This window comes from Oenanthe melanoleuca, chromosome 4, assembly GCF_029582105.1.
Source record: "Oenanthe melanoleuca isolate GR-GAL-2019-014 chromosome 4, OMel1.0, whole genome shotgun sequence".
NCBI lineage: Eukaryota > Metazoa > Chordata > Aves > Passeriformes > Muscicapidae > Oenanthe > Oenanthe melanoleuca.
Window position 1 is genome coordinate 41,235,394 of NC_079337.1, and position 17,866 is coordinate 41,253,259.

At 37.1% G+C, this 17,866-nt stretch overlaps 1 protein-coding gene across 2 annotated transcripts in view; it reads left to right on the forward strand.

Annotated features, from left to right (window-relative positions):
- Window positions 1-16,481, forward strand: part of FGL1 (fibrinogen like 1) — a 32,008-nt gene extending 15,527 nt beyond the window's left edge. Inside the window, exons 8-10 of one of the 2 annotated variants that reach the window (XM_056489446.1) lie at window positions 3,315-3,438; window positions 10,571-10,610; window positions 15,864-16,481. In XM_056489446.1, coding sequence (XP_056345421.1) covers window positions 3,315-3,438; window positions 10,571-10,591 — 145 coding nt within the window. In that variant the 3' untranslated portion in view covers window positions 10,592-10,610; window positions 15,864-16,481. Of the gene's footprint in view, window positions 1-3,314; window positions 6,356-10,570; window positions 10,611-15,863 lie in introns of those variants that run through there. The other variant, XM_056489445.1, reaches the window with a different exon arrangement.
- Window positions 16,482-17,866: the final 1,385 nt, after the last annotated feature.

Below are 17,866 nucleotides of genomic sequence, written 5' to 3' on the forward strand. Positions count from 1 at the left end.
CAGTGTGCATGTCTGGACTGAGTGAAAGATTTTTTTAAATACAGTTCAATAAGAGAATTTAAAAATTCTACTTACATGCAATATACCAAATCAAAAAGAAAGGATAAAACTGGTAGCCTTAGCCTGTACAGATCAGCAATGTTCTTTCCTGTAATTAATTAGATAAATATAGCCATGATGAGAAACCCTGCAGTCTAGCTGTGTGATAAAGAGGTTTAAAATACAGCTCAGGGAGGCATACTACTCTCTCACTGTGATCTCAGTTCACTTGGCAAGAGGTGCCAGGCTGGATCAACTCCATTGTTTCTGTTGTGTCATCCTTTGTTTCTCTTTTTAACTCCTCATTTGCCAAATTTTGTTTTCATAAGTAGTCTGTGACCACCTTAGATGGTGTGATGTAGCTATTAACTGTTTCACAATTAACTACTTATTTTAATATATTTTAATATATTTGCATGAATAGCCAGTCAGCAGTATGTTTGAGACTTAGAAAAAGTCACACTTAGACAAAGTTTTTTTTGCATTTCTCAGGAAAGCTAAGATATGAAAAGGAAAGGCAACTATGTTGGAGCTTCTTTTCCCATGAAATCAGAACTTTTGTAGATTTAAAGGAGTATCTAGACCTCAAATCACATATAACTGATATCATGCCATGGATTTCATTAAGACTGAATTACTAATCACTTTTAGACCACTCAATACATTTTTTGCTTTTTAAAAAATTTATTTGTATTGGATTACTTTGGACAAAAGAATGACCACTTTGCAAAAGTAGTTGCATAGCAGAACTTGACAGTTATTTATACCTTGTAGTTGGTGCTACATAGCTTCTAAAGATAGCTGACTCCTGCTAGGCTAGTTCTTATTATGGTTGTGTAACTTATGCTCTTAAAGTGACAGTCTAGCTTGATAATGAAAATTAGTTACTAATAGTGTTATTTCACTGCTTTGTTACTGACTTTTTAATGTTCAGCCTAACATAAAACTGAAAATTGCAAAATACTAGAAAATATCTAGTATCATTAAGTCCTACTCATAAGAACAGTACTGGCAGAGAAAGGAAAGCACTCAGAAACACATATTTGTCATGCACAGATTAGCAAATATAGAAGGAATTAGTGCTCTTGGCTGGTTTGCATAAGAGCTCCCAGCTATGAAGGAATTGTTTATAGCCAACTCTATGCTATCAGGACTAATGAAATACAGAAAAGCCCAGATAATATGAAGACCAAGGGATGTGACACAAGTGAGGCCCATGGAAGTAGATCAGAGCTAGTTTAAAGCCACCAGTCTTGCTCCAACACAGCATTTGTTATCCTGGACTTCTGCAGAAAAAAGCTCCCTTTTGTAAGCAAAGCTCTAGCAGAGATTTTTATCTTAAATGGAAATCCACAGAGCTGGGTTCACTCTGGTACTACCTGCAGGTCATAAGCTTTCCAGCATCCAGGGCATTGCAAAGCTCAGCAGGTTCATAAGTAGTGAGAGTGAACAATTCCAGCTGGACATCAGCTTATTCTCTCCCAGCACTCCCATTTTTAGTTATACCATTTATGGATGGTAACAGTGTTCTGTTAGGCAACAACTTGGGACCAGATATCTATATATCAGATATAACTCAAGCTTCTGCCTCACCAATCATCCCAGAGACTGCATAACTACATTCATGTGGGGTCAGTGGAGTCAGTAAATCCAGACAGAATTCAAAGGGTTCTTCAACTCCCATCTCCACATCTGTCCCACAGTTAATACATACTTCAGATAAAATATCCATGGACAGTTGAGAGTTGGCTGTACTTTTGAAACTCTTGCAGTGTAGTTTTAAACTTTTTATTAGCCTATTGAAAAGATAGGCGGAACACAGACTAACTTTAAGGTATTTATTGACTCGTGAATAATGAATGTTTTTTCACAATATCATATCAATAATCACATGCCAGTTGTTAATTTAGTATGTACAGTTACTTCAGACAGCCTCTAGTTGGATACTGAAAACTATAATTTTCACTATTCATGCTTCCCAGCACTAATTAAGACTTTTTACTGGCTCATATTGCTGTTGGCAAAGTTATGGTGTGCCTTCTTATGATTCTTTTAATGAAATCTGTTTTCGTGTTTAGACAGAGTGTCTGATCATTGCAGAATTTGTATGATTAGAAAGATTATGTCAGCTCTGATACAAGTTTGTCCTTCTCAAAAAGAGACTCACTTTTGATGTTCACAATTTATAAGCTTTCAATTAACACATTATCAAAACTCACTTTAAAAATTGTAAGCAATAAATAAGGATATATAGATGAGAATTTTGCTATGGAGGTTTTCTCATAGTTTTCATCTCAGTTCTCAAAAACTTTGTTAATGAAGTGCAAGCAAAGCCAAAAAGACTAAGATTTGCCAGTAACAAAACTCATAAGGTTTATTTGGAATGTTTTCTATTTGCACACTTTCTGAAGTCTAATTTTGGAATCCATTATGGTGTTCAACAACTAGATATTAACAACATTTATAATGAAATACTGAATTGGCAGGTAAATCAAGCTGATTCATCACAATGTACTGCAAAAGGAACAGAGCCAGTTTGCTCTCCATGTGGTCACATAAAGATCTAAACTTGTTTCTCATAGAAAACAGGCAAGTATCAAGGTTGTGCTGCTTCCTTTTCAAGTCTTTTGGGTTTTGCTAGGGTTTTTTGTTTGTTTCAACCACTGTATTTAATAAACCATAACTGCATTTCTGCCTCAGTCTTTTAAAAAAAAAACAAAACCCCCTTACCTTTGTATAGTCCAATAAAATGCCAGCTCCAGTGATCCAGTGAATCAGCTGTCAGAATTCATCTATTTGTAAACAGAAGTCCATAGGTGGATAGGCAAACTGATGATGGTATTCAGGTTTTGTCATACAAAATAACATGTGGTGGAACTGGAAAACTTAAGTGGGGCTACTCTGGGACAACAGAAAAACACAACAGTATTTCCCAGAGTATGGTGTATGCCCTGCTCTTATCCATGCTGAACAACTCTGGAAGAATTTTCCACTGAAAAAAATAGCAGGAAAAACTCCAAGAGCTAGTAATGTCAGAAAACATGGAAAGAACAAGGAGCACTTTTGGTTAAAAGAAGCAAAAAACGTTTGCAGTTCTTCCCTAATTAAATCACTGTTGTTTATGCGCACAGACTCTGCAAACGGAAATTTATGCAACTGTTTTACAGGCTGGCATCAAACATGGCAAAATTTTTGACTCACAGAGAAATAAATAACAAATGCTTGAAACTTTTCAGCAGGAGGCCTTATTGCTGTTTCTTTTACTTTCCCACCAGGTGTCACTCTGCCAACCTGAATGGTTTGTATTACAGAGGTCCCTACACTGCCAAGACAGACAATGGGATTGTTTGGTACACCTGGCATGGGTGGTGGTATTCCCTAAAATCCGTTGTCATGAAGGTCAGACCTGCAGACTTTGAACATAGTATTGTTTAAATATTCTATTAACACTATTAATCTCTTAGGATATTAATTCCAAATTAAAATGGGCATATTTTTACTTCTCTATGTATGTATAAATTTGGAATAATTCCTCTGCAACTAGTAGTTTTATGACATGTACATAAAAAGACAAGCTAGGCTATGAACCTTTAGATAAATTAATGCTAATGGGTCCAGTTTGATTCTTTTTAAAAAAGGCAAGTGTTCACCTAGGAATAAGAACATCTTCATTAAGATGGAGAATTTTTTGCTTTACAGTAACTCCAAATCCTTTCACCTGTAAAAACAGAAGTATTGTTATTGTGCTGTCTCAAAAATGAAAATTAATTGTACTTACACAATTTTAAAAAACCCCTACTCAAATAGAAGCATGAAGTTTACTCAGTGGATGGAACATACCTGCTTTGGAAAGGTTCAAGACTTTAGAAATGAGTTTCCTGTAAATCTCTGATGTAATGGTTGCACGTGTTGTGTACATATCATACATAAAAGGTTTAAAGAAGGAGGCAGGGAACTGAAGAAAGAGAAGGGGTGCTACCATGGTACAATCAATTGAATCCAGCACAGAGAAGTGATTACCTGTTGTTTGCTGGAGCATTTCTAGGGCTAGTCCCAACATCTCAATCTAACATTTTTACATTGTTGGTAATTAAGCTTTTCTCCTTCTTGGTCACTGTAATGCCTTGCTTTTCCTTTTCTTTTTCCTTTTTCTCTTTTCCTTTTCCTCTTTTTCTCTTTTTTTTTTTTTTCTTTTTCTTTTTCTAAGGACTGTAATATACTGATATTTGGAGTTTTAACAAAAGCTGCAACTAATTTTAATGTGAGCTAAACTTTGAACAGAAGGCATGTGTAGAGAGAAGTGTATTTCATGTACTACAAAAATCTGTCTTTTTAAAGGTTCTTAGTGCTTGACACTACAAATCTCTACTTTCTTTTTCTTTTTTTTTCTCTACTTTCTTTTTGTATCTGTTACACTTTACAACTCCCTAAATCTGAATGTCCTGTTCAGTCACTCCCTCTCCTTTTCCTTTGTACTTGTCTAGGCTCTCCAGGCTTTTTTCCATCTTGAGCTGCATATCCATATTTTTCTTGTACAAGAATAATGGTCTTTTGTGTCTGGCAGTACAATAGACTTGAATAGCCAGTAATAACAAGAGTTACTAATTAATGCTTGCTGCCATGGAGAAGATAGGAATACTCTCTGGAAAGCTATCCAATAAAATGTAGTTCATTTCTGCTGGGCAGATGCAAATGAAGACTTCAGGAAAAAAAAAAAAAAAAAAGAAAAAAAAAGAAAAAAAAAAAAAAAAAGGACCTGATCTTGCTTTCCTAAAATTATTTTGCTTTTGTAGTTGAATTGCACTCTCTGTCCCCCTGTGCAAATACAATTTTGAACACAGCAGCCACTTTCAATCATTGAAAATTTTAATTGAAACTAAGTTTTGGTAAAGGTCAGTTGATAACCACATTGCTATGAACACAGGTCAGCTCAATGGTAACTCTCTGCATGGCAATTTTTCCATCAATTTTCATCCTCCCGAAACAAAAGTTTGTAAAGAATACTTGAGAGAATTGCATGGAATGAGGGAGGGAGGATGTTTGGAACAACTAGGGGGGAGGAAAGAGAGTTCTTATGAAACAATCTCACTCAAAAAGATAAATCATGTTACACCAAAACGAAACAAAAAACCAACCAACCAACCAAACAAAAAAAAAAAAAAAGTGTGAAGAAAAAGCAGCATTCAGGCTGCCAAAATCATGTTATAATGTAAAAGTTGTGCCAATGAAAATCTGCAGTATAGAGGTTTTAAGGTCTCTTCTTTTCATGGTAATACCAGATGTTCTAGATAATCCAGTCTTTTTCTTGACATATCAATTGATACTGTGCTGGAGGTTTCTAGCCTTTAGCACATCCCTTTACCCATGCATGAGAGGACCAGCTCTACAACTGCTTATATTGAATTTTGTTTAATTAGTGACACAAAATTACATTTGGTATCTGAGAGGAAGTCCTATCACCTGATATGTGTGTGTGTGTCAGAGGGGAGGGGGTGGGAGGAAAGTAAAGAGAGAGATAAAGTGAGAGAAATTCAGCATGAAAACAAAAAATCTGATAAAATGTTTTTATTCAGTTTTATTACAGAGCTTCAATTGGGTTTCTATGTAACTCTGCAAATGTCTCTAGGTATGGGTTATTAATAATGTAATAGAAGTTTTGGAATATTTTAAAAAAATGTTGTAAGTCCAGTATTTCCCATAATGATTTTCAAATTCTTTTTCCACTCTAAGAGGAGAAAGCTTTAATTATTTGGAAAAAAAAAACAAACAAAACAAACAGAATGCCATGATGTAGAAATTGTAAAAACATCTTTAGTTTTTCACAGGAAAATGGAAAGATTAACTCATGAATTTGGAGAGTATCAAGGCAGATCATATTCCACCAAAATAAAAGACAAGGAGGATTTATATATAGGAAAGTTTGATCTTTAGCATACACACTCAAAAAAAGACTTTCAAAATGTACAGATTGTGCTTATAAAATCTATTATAGTTTTTTTTATGTACTGCAGCATAAATCCATCCTCTTTATTTATAAGAACCCTAAAGAAATCTTCTGGCTGAGTTAGGGTGCTTTTGACATATTCTGATAAAAAATTTGACTCCTTTTCTGTACTGTAAATCATAAAATGAAGATTATTCAAATCTGTCTGTACATCTTCTAATGCACTTATATGTTTATTTGGACTGAATGCTCTTCAGAATAAGGAAGCATCTTGCATACTGTCAGCAATATACAAATACTGTATTTAATTTCCACCACCTTTCCATGGCTCTTTTTTTTGTGCAATAAATCTTTCTGACCACATGAAAAGCATGTGAAAGTGTTGTAATTCAAAATGGTCATATAATTGTTCTTAAATAAACAAACCATTTATTTTCAAAAGGGAAGTTTTAATAGCTACCATACAAGACACAAAGTTGGAAGAGAATCCTTTCCTGTGCCAGGCTTGCCTGTTCACATGAATTTATTTCCTCAACAGGTACAAACATGTTCTAAATAGTCTTTATTATTATAAGATAGCAGAATACAGGCCAGCAGGATGAAATAAATGCCTGGGCCATACTGAATTCACTGCAGGGATAGCAGGAAATCCATCTCCTGCCAAAATGCCATTCACCCATCTGGGAAAAACTTCCTTACAGAAATCAGTGGGTTATTCATGTGGTACTCAGCAAATATAAAATTCATGTTGCATGTCACTGCTAGATGTCTTGCAAGTCTTACTCTGTAGGGTAATAACTAAGTTTGAATTGTTAATGTTTGCAAGATGTGCAGTCACTTTTCTTGTGATAAAGGGTTTTTAATGATTGCAATGTATCTCTTATTAAAAATTTTTCTAATAACTCTGAGTATTTAATTTTAAATATCTCACTGAAGTTTTTGAAATAAGGCTGTTTCAAATTCATCCAGTACTCTGTAACTGAATCCTACCTCTGTTCCACAGTATGTTTAATGAAAGAACTCAGCACAGTTCTCATCTATTTCTCTGAGTAACTTTTCCTAAGAAGGGGTTAAACACCTTATGAATTAGTTTCACTAAACCTCTGACTTAATATAGGAGAAAAAGCAAACTGAAAAATCATACCCATGAGGAAGAACACAAGCCTCTCAAGCTACAATTTCTAAGGAAAAAGTTCTAGGATACTGAAGGAAGGGAAGGGCTTCCTTCTTATGTTTACACAATCTGAATAAAACAAGTCATTAATAATACAACTTGGAAAAAATAGTCATTAAATATTTGCAATCCATGAAAATAACTTTAAATTCTACTTTCTATTTCCCTTTAACATTCTCAACTTCCCAAAGCACTTGAGCTACTAAATCTGACATAGAAGTTTCATAGATTAGAAGATAAGTGGACACCTTTCCTGCTCTGTAATTCTCAACTTTTTTTTTTTTTTTCTCTCCCCAAAAGAATTAAGAAAATTAATCTCATGCAAATCAACAGAGTCCAGTAAGGTTATACTGGGGACTAATTAGGCATGTCATCTGCTTCTCAAGCAGCTCATTTATATTGTATTTCAAAGAAAACACAGCTTAAACAACAGAACTTTTCTGTTATTCTACTATCTCATTAAAAAGATATCAACCACATTCATTATTTAGTATTCTATAGTGAGTGTAGCCCTGTTAGTCTGTATGTGCTCTGTAATTCATGATATACTAATGATCAACCACCTTCTCTCATGTTACTGGAACGACAAAAATATCTGCGTATGTCCAGCAAGAGCTGGGAAGAGCTACAGCCAAGAAGGCAAGGGAGAAATGGCCCAAAACATCTCAGATGTACTTGCTGATGCATGTGATAAAAGGCTTTATATCCTCTAGAGAGGTCACATGGTGTCTTTATCACTTGTACACTAGTTAACCCTCAACCCCAAAATTCAAGTGGAATTAAGACATCCTGCAGCTTTCCAAAGAACATCATCAGTAAAGATCAGGAATGAGCAACCAGCTGGCCAACATAGGAAGAATTTGTGACAGAAATAAGAGTGTTATGAAATTCACTGTTGAGATATTCTGGTACATCAAACAGTGACTGCAGGGAAATAGTACAGATTTCCTTAGAGAACAGCACCATCATAATGATTTCAGCAGGTTAAATATAATTTAAATTAATATTTACTTTTGATTCTTACTTGATAGGCAGTCTCTTCATGTCAGACAGCTTTGAAGAAAATACTCAACTCTGTATCCTAGACTTCTCTCATGAAAACTCGTACCAGAAAATACAAAAGACTGCCTGTTTCACAAGGATACATTATTGTTCTGTATAATATCAGTAAGGATACTGATATTTTTGAAGTACATAGTGGAAGCTGATGTCTGGCAGCTGCCTTGTCTCTGTTGTCTGTTATTCACCTCCATTTTTTTAACATGATCTCCTTTCAGTTCAGTAGCGTTGGAACTAAAAATGTAAAATGAGACTTGGGAGAAGTCAGCTGTTAATAAAAGGTTCCAGTGTCCTTTCTTGCTGACCCACTAATTTAAATGCAAGCAAGTCTGATGTGATATCAGAGAAAGTCTTAATTGAGGTGTACTTATGCTTACTCATTAAAAACAAGTAAGTTTCAGCAGACTTCTTCTTGGAAATGCTGTGAAATACATCCTCAGATACAAATGTGTTTCTTATATTATTTTAAGCAAAGCCTGTATTATTCTCTGAAAGAAAAAAGTACTGCAGTAGTGTTCATTTCGTTGCCTACTTTACCATCCCATCTTTGTGGTAGGAAAACAACTGACCAAAATGAAAATCCCTTCTTTGGGACACAGAGATTTTGAAAGCGAGGAAAACCTGGAACCTTATGACTCATGGATCTCATTTTTAAAATATGATGAATAAGCCCCAAATATATATATTTTTTTCAGTTTAAGAAGTGAAACCTAGAATTTGAAGACATAAAAGTGAATATTAACATTTTTCCCCATGACTTATATTCTCTGAATCATGTAGCAAGTAACTGGATTTTTTTCATGCCATCCTCATGTATGGGAAGTATGTTTGAAACATTTTACAGAGCACACTGAAACCTCTTCAGGAAACATGCAATTCAAAAATTTTTGTATTTTATTCTATTACTAGCCTAGGCTGATAGTTCTGTCTGATTCTCATCTATAAGAAGAAATCTTCAGGTTTATCATCAGAATAAAACCTTATTAACAACAGTTCCTAAAATATACCCAAGATAAGAAGAGAGGTTAAGGCTTTTGTGTACTTTTTGCATACAGGTTTACTGTAGAAGAATGGTTCCTTTTCAGAAGCATTTTACACAATGATTAACAGTCTCTGGGAGAGATGTACTGCAAAAATGTTCCAGGGTACGTTTAAAATGCCCACTGTTCTCCCTGAAAGATTATCTTTGCTAGCTTGCATCCATGCTGTGTATGTAAAAGAAAGAAGTGCTGGCTATACCAAAAGGCTCCACTATACTTAGCCTTTATCATCTTCAGTTTCTGGACTGGCAGGATTAATTAAGGAATTCTGCAGTTTCAACTTCCAAGGAGACAGCAGAGCTGAAGAGGAAGAAGTAATCAGCTCTAGTTGGCACCACCATCCATTATACCAATATTCACAGAGACAGGATCAGTAACTCTTAATAAGAGCTCTGCCTGTTATACCCATTTTAAACACTGCAAGCTGCTCATTGTAAATGGCAAATGAAATCCAGAGGTACAAGTTAGAGCGCATAGTATGATATTTCAGTCAATTTTCTATGATACATGCAAACTAGGAAAAAAACCCCAAGTACACAGGAATTCCTTGGGGAATTCTAGCCATTCTAGGCTTAGAAAATGCTATCTGTTACCACATTTCCATTTCAGACTGTGGAAAATTATAAAAACTGGCAAATGCCCATGAATAGGAGGTTCAACAAGAAATTGTGGTTAAGGAGGGAACCATGTGGGACAGCACAGATGAGTATTCTTCCGCTGCACATTCCAGCTCTGACTCAGAAGCTCATCACAGCAGAAAACATGTTTTTTATAATTCCTTGTGCAAATTAACTGACATTTGCCTTCAAAACACTCCAACTTTGCATCTTGGTGGGTTATCTGTTGCTAGCCTTAAAGGTCAGCTATAAGAAAGCAAATAGTTAATCACAAAGAAACGAGTATGTTTGTTCTTATACCAATTTAACTTTTCTTCTTACTGTCCAGGATTACTAACCTATCAGAAAAAGGAACTTAAGTTAAATCAACAAAAGGAATAGATTGCCCAAACACTGTTAATGCTAATAATTTTGTAACTTTGTATGCTTGGCTTCTCCTTTTTTCTTACAATTCATTAAATTTCCAATTAACACTTAAGAATGCACAATAGCCAAAACAACACATCTAAAATATTAACATTTATATATTTAATTAATAACTATATTTACATTGTCATTACAATATGAAATATCAGCAATGCATAATTTCACTGATAACTCATACTGAGTCCCAGGTGAAGAGTGCCGTGACACAAAATTCATGCCTGATCTCATTCACCTGCAATTTTTCAATAAAATAATGTTGTTCTTATTTCAGATACCCCTGATTCAACAGTAATCTTGTCCAGTTTGTAAAGGTGAGTGGCTTGAATCCTAGACAGAGCTAAATTTTCCTATGCAAGGTCTGTCCAACCATTAATACTATGCCAAGAACAACAGACTTGGAGTTTTTTCCCTAGCAAATCTTCCTTGATCAGTTACAACAAATATTGGGAGAAAGAGGCCTGTTCTAAGGAAAATAAGGATTGGCTTAGAAACGAGTTCATGTTAAGATCTCTAAGTGATCTAGGCTGCTATAGCAAACATGGGCTAAAAAACATCAAATGCAAATAAGAAACTTTTTTTCTCTCCCATGGGATTATTTTTACTCTAAATTCCATTGCCTTCTTCCTCATGGCTTGTTTTACCACCCAAGAAGGGAAAAACCCACTACATTAATTTTAATTTTCTTGCTCCCAGTGGATTAATAACATTTCTTTAAAATGGCAGGCAGAAAAGATTTGTGTTTACTTGGTTTTCCCTGACCTCTTACTGTCCATCCAGTAACCATAGAGAACATAATTCAATTTCAATCACCAAATTGAAAGCACATGCTATCCTTGCATTAATGTTTAAATTCATCTTTCTATGTTAGAGGGGATTGGAAAGAGAAAAGGGTTTAATTCCCCAGTTATATCAGACTTAGAGCAAGCAGTGCTAAATCCTGTCATAAGCTGCTGCAGCATAGCTTCCCCACAGCATTTTGTTCTATCTTGTCTCAGTAAGGCTCAGGAGGGGACATCTCTGGTTTCAAGCTTTTCCTCTCAATTTTGTTGGTGCAAAACCCTTCTGTTTAGCACACACTACCTTTATAACAATTACTCCAATTTTTCTGTTGTTTCTGCCCTGTTACTTTTACCATACTTCTGTTTAGGACTAGTCCAGCCAGTGTGAACAACAGCATGACTTGTAATATGTATTACAAATGCTGTATGTCTAATGAAGTACACATTCACATACATAGAGATCTGCAACCCATAGAAGCCATTAGTAATAGAACAGGATCTAAGCAAAAGTAGTGTGATGCACAACATTACACTGTCTTGTGAACTCAGGAGCACCATCAAGTTAGCACTATTAGCAACTCACTGTGCATCAGCTGGTCTGCAGAAATTGTCAGCATGTATTACTTTGCCTTTGCTGTTGGAAAACCCTGTGCAAGTTTGTTCAGCCTCCCCTCCTGTCAGAACAAGTTACATCACCATGTATTTGCTGCTGGCTAAGAGCCTATTCATCCCCATGTCCACATTCACCACAGTGCAAATGATACTTGCTAAACCCTGCTAACTTAATCTCACATCCAAGATTCACACTGGGAAGATGCTTCAATAGCAATATTATTTATGTGTTCAGTAATCATAGGAAAATGACAGAAGCAAGTAATATTCAGCAGCATGTAAGCAGCTGACCTGCTACAGATAAGAAATTGCTTTAACTTCAAAAAATTTTTATTTTTTAAGACATTAGGTCTATAGTGAGCTAGTGATGAAACCACAGAAAAATAGGAAAAGAAACTGCCCGTATGATTTTTTTCTTCTATTAACTTCCCTTAAATAAATATTAGTGCTAATCATTCTTCTGCAGCCCCCTGTTAACCACTGTCATATAGCTGAAGGCTTGGAACTCTTGCACAGACACAGCTCCTAAAAGCTCAGAACCACTTATTTACTGGCAAGACACACTTTCAGATAGGTACGTGCAAATAGCCACTTGGAATTGTATCTTCACCTCCATTTCTCTGCCACAGATGGTTCCTTTAACAGAAAGATCTTAAGGAGAACTTTCAGGAAAAAAGTTCCTTTAAACAAACAAACAAAAAAAAAAACCCCAAAAATCCACCCAAACCTGAAAAAAAAAAAAAAAAAAAAAAAAAGGTAAGAATGTGTTGTGCTGTCTCTAATGGTTAGATTATCTCCCATTTCTCCAGCTTTCTGGATCATCTGCCAGCATCTTGCTTGGAGATGCCCTCCACTGTCACCTCTTATTTGTTATCAGGTGCCACAGAAATTTATTGTCAATCATTGTCTCTTTATCTCATCAAATAACCCCATCAGCTAGCATCTCTTGAAACTTTTTTTACAGGTCTCTACCTCTCTGTTCTTTGACCAAATCACTCATCACATTAGTTTTCTTTTGGTTATTTAAGTATCAGCTCTGGTTCAGCATGACTGAAAACCAGGACTCTCACTGTTGTTTCTGTTCAGTCATTTCTTGACATCTACAAAGAACACCACAACTCTCTTAGGAAGTGGGCAGGTTTGACTGGAAATATTGACATTGTGGCAATATATGACTCTCCCAATATATGACTCTTCCCATGATCTGTGATTTAACCTTTCCTAGCAGCCATCCTCCCAGCCAGTATACTTCTGCAAGGTTTACCCGTCTTACTTGCTGTAATATCCCTCCCCTGTGGACTTGACAAAGGCAATTAAATTCTCAACTGTACTCACATGGACTGAAGCTATTGCATTAAGGATAACTCTGCTGGTTCATCATGTTCACTATACAACCTTTCTCCTACCTTTCCCTCTCAGAACAACAAATAGCCACATTTGGGCTTCGTTTGTTTGGTTTTGGCTTGTTGAGGATATTTTTGTGCATAAATCTGCTTCTGTGAAAGTGTGTTTGCTTATGAAACAGTGTATATGGAAAATGCCAAGGTGTAGTAATCGGTGCAGAACAATACATTCTGCATATGGCTATGTAAACTCATTGAAATAACACTAAAGGAGGGAAAATTAGCCCATTTTTATCTAACTACAAAAAAATAATTAAAATCCTCTAGAAGAATATCACAAATATTTTCAATCCCTAATATCGGACAGAAAAAACCTTTATTGATTTCTTGACATATTAATAAGAATAAAGCAGTTAAAGAGGTATTTTAACTCCACAGAAGAGGAAACTTATGTTATGTGTCATAAGAAAATGCTTCCTAAAATTATTGAATAGGTATGTTCTTATGAACTGTGCTAGAAACCATGAGCCAATACTTAAATGTCCATTCAATAGTAATGGAAGGAATAAATAATTAATAACACGTTCAATGTAGAGGTTTATCCCACAAATAATGGACTGTGAAGGAAATAATTTATTACATTAGGGAATCAAGTAAACTACAATTAGTCTAATTATTAAAGCATTCAGAGTATTTTCTAATTCTTCACCAAAGCTGTCTGGTAGACCAGTAAGTAGGTCTGAACCTTGCTTTACTGGAAAGCATATGTAAGAAAAATTACACATGTAACTAATTCAGATGAGAGATCAGTGATCTGTTCACCAGTACTTTTTGTGAGGATATACAGTCTGTCTGATTGTTTTCCAAAATGGAGGAAGAATACCAAGGATTCTTAGAATGATTTTACTTTTAGCTATTACCGGGGAAATCACCAGCAAAATTTTAAGATCGAACCCAAATTACTATCCAAAGGCATTTTCAACATTTTCAGCAGCACCACTAAATCATTTTCTCTGGCATACTCCACCAGTATCTTGTCAAGTATACAGTTTAATTTAAATAAGTCATATGAATGTGAAATTTGTGGTAAAAAAAAAAATTAAAGAATATTCATTAGTGATTGGGCCTCAGAAGACAATGAAGACTTTCAACTGCAGTGCTATACTTTTCTTAAACTAAAATTGGCACTGGCCAGCAGAAAGGTTTGTTTTGTATTACTGCAGTACTTTAAGTGTAGTCTGCATAAGCAAAGGGGAACAGTACTCATCACTTGCCAAAGAATTTGAATGCAGTTCAAAAAAACCCAAAAAACAACCAAAAAAACCAAACCAAACCAAACCAAACAAAAACAAAAACAAAACAAAAACCACCAACCCAAAAAAAAACCAAAACAAACCAAACAAGAACAAAAAAATCACAACATAGATCTTTAACCTCCAGCCTGCAGGAATTTTGTCTGACAGAAGTCAGCCTCCTGATGCCAGAGAATCACACATGAACACAGTGCTTGTAACATAAACAAATCCACAACATGGTGTTTTCCCAAATACAGACTTATCACAGACTATAAATGCACCACAGCCTATAAATGCACCACAAGTTCTGGCACCAGTTTGCTATTCAGGAGCCCACTGCCTTGGGCCATGTGCCCCCTATTCCCTACCACACCAGAAGCAGCAGTACCTTGGACCAGAATCTTCAATACATAGTGTGAGAAGGACTTGAGTTGTCAATTACTGACATTCAACTACAGCCTTCTTGGCATCTAAAGCATTTAATTCTTGGGTTAGGCTTCAGTGGGGTCTGAAGATTTTGACATTTTTTAAAAACATGACAGGAGGAAAGAGAGGTTTTCTCAGCAGCTAAAAAGGCAGATGTAAGACCTGGAGGGTCATGAGGACAACAGTGAAGTACTATCTGAGAATTCCCAAGAAATTCCCTTCATCATCAGGCCAGAGGCTAGCTGGGAGAAATGTCTTTCATTGTGCCTGCTGAAAGTCTGTTATTCTGAACAAACTAATCCACATTCATTGGACCAGGGAAGCAAGGCATCACTTTGCAATGCAACAATTAAGGTCCCTAGCTGGGAGTAGGGAAATTTAAATTTCAATCCCTATTACAACACTGCCTTTCTAGGCAATTACCATATAATATTAAAGTACACAAGCAACCATTAAGAGTCAGGAACAGAAACCGAGTTCCCTAATAACCTATTCAAAACCATCCATTACCCTGGATACCAGCAGGACACAGACTTGGCCATCCTGTGCTGCTGCATTTTTCCTGTTATTGATACTCAAGTTACCTGGTACTATTTCAAATTATTTATACCTGCTGCAATCATATCTATTATTAAAGACAGACATACATTCATCTTGGAGTATGAATGCATCTGAAAGTATCTTTCAGAGCCTTTTGTGGAGCCTGCTCCTGACTACTCCTGATATTCACCACTTGCTCTGGTGTCTCAAATTCTTTCCCATGCTTTATTCTACTTTGGGCTCCAGGCTACTTTTCCCCTCATCATCCTTTGTCTTTGATTTATCTTCCTTATTTAAGTGATTTTGTCTTTCTTCCCTCTTTTTTTCCTCATTATCCTTCCCTTCTATTTCAACATTCAATGACATGATCCTGCAGTATTCCTCTCACACATTTATAAAACTCAAAAATGCATGGACAAGAGGTAAGGAAGTAAAAAAAAAAAAAAAAAAAAAGAAAGGCAGAGAAGCAAGAGTCATTAGCTCATTATATATATATATTTTTTTTTTAAATCTAAGTGTCTGGTTTTCAATTTGGTTTTTTTTTTTTCTTGATTACTGCTGTACTAAAGGTCTAGACAAACAACAAAACCAGGAAAAATTAAAGAGCCATCAGAGTGGAATGGTTGCAGCAAATGCTGAATGAACTGTGATCTTTGGCAGGATAAAGATCAACACCACAAGCTTTCAGCTGTAGCGATCAGTCGATACTTTCCAGACCATCCCCACGGTGACAAAGACAGAGGCATTTTTAAGTTGTAATTGAGATTAGCCTTGATACATACAGTTGGAGCCGTGCCTGTGAACTTTGCTAAAAGGCTGGCTATGTAAACTATCTATCACTCAGTTTCACATGAGCAGTAACCTAATGACACCACAAAAATCTAACGATGTCCCTTGCTCCACACAGTCCCAGCAGCGGACTCATGCCAGGGTGCTTCAGCTTTGCTATTGAAGTGTTTGCCTCCCAAGGTCTGGAGTACTATATAGACTCTCCTGGGGTGCCCAAGTTTTGTACAATGCTCAGCATTGTAGCCCAAAAGCACCCTTGCTCTGATCCAGCTTAGGTTTGCAGTCATGTGCTAACTGAAAACCCATACATAATAGTACTGACTCCAGCACGCTTTGGATGAAGCCCATAAAGACACACAAGATTGCTTTTCATGGATGGGAATAAAATATTTTGTTTGTTACTACTAAGCTAACCACAATAAATAGTTCTCTTTCATGTGGTGATGAAACAAAGCAGTCATGCCGTATTCCTTTTTTAATTATTAGGTTGAAAGAAGCAGTCTCTTCCTGGCATGTTTAATTCTGAATCATATTCATCACATTTATAAATAGCCAGCAACTGTATATAGTAGAGGAGGGCAGAGAGGAAGGTCAGGGAATTAGCTTGATGTCAAGAAAGCATTTCCTGTGGAGTCACCAAATCTCTCCTGGATACAGACTCCTACGTTGGCATACAGGGAGCCTGAAGGCTGCTGTGCCCTCATGCACCAGACATGCCAGGCAAGCATCTCCAACCTTGCTGGTAATTGAAGCTTCTCTTCCCCAGAAATCACATAGGCATAATTTACTTCTTGGGGCTTTGTAATGATGAGTAAAAGATTTTTCCTCTCTGCCTCATGTTATGGGCAGTGCCACCACTGTGAAGACACAACTTTAGAGCTGAATCCTCAGCAGCTACTCCACTGAGACAGGGAGACTGCCACATATGAGTGTATGAGCTTTCTCCACTGAAATCCGAGTGGACAGATCCTGGAGGGAAGCGCTAGCTCTACGACCACTGAAATCCAGGATGTTGAGCCCAATGAAGAGGCAGCAAATAATATCATGGACAGACTGCTAAAATGAGCTACAGCAGAGTTAAAAGTTGTGGTCAGTCACTAAACTCACACAATTTCTATCTGGTTTGTGTTTATAAACCACTCTGCATAAACACAAACTTAGCCCAAGACTGTCATTGCACAGCTTAGGCCATCAAGAAAATTATGCCTGAACTTCCTGAGACTTTTTGTTGTAACCTGGACATGGCCTTGGTGTTGCTACACACTGGTTTCGCTAACCTCAGACCCACAGCAGCTCTCAGCTGACTTCACAGAATCCTCGAGGTTGGAAGAGACCTTTAAGATCATCAAGTCCAGCTGTCAACCCAGCATTGCCACTGGAACCACTAAACCCTATCACCAGGCGCCTCTTAAGCATGTCCAGGAGCGACGACTCCACCAACCTCCCTGGGCATCGCAGGAACGAACTGCTTCTCCAGCTTCCTCGTTCGGGGGGCAGCAGCGGGGCACGCGAGCGAGCAGCCCGGGGCGGGGATGGCGGCCCGGCACGGCGGGGCAGGGCGGAATGCGGCCCGGCCGGCCCCGGCGCTGCCGCGGGCGGGTGATTTAGCCCGGCTCTCCAGCACCGGGGCATCCCTCGCCTTCTCACCCTGCGCGCCGGCCGTGCAGCCACGCGCGGTTTGGGAACTCAAACGAGACCAGGCAGGTTTTGTCGCCGTCGGTTGTGAGTTTGAACCGGCGCACTTTGCCCAGCTGGAGCAAGGTCACCGCCTGCCCCGGCTCGG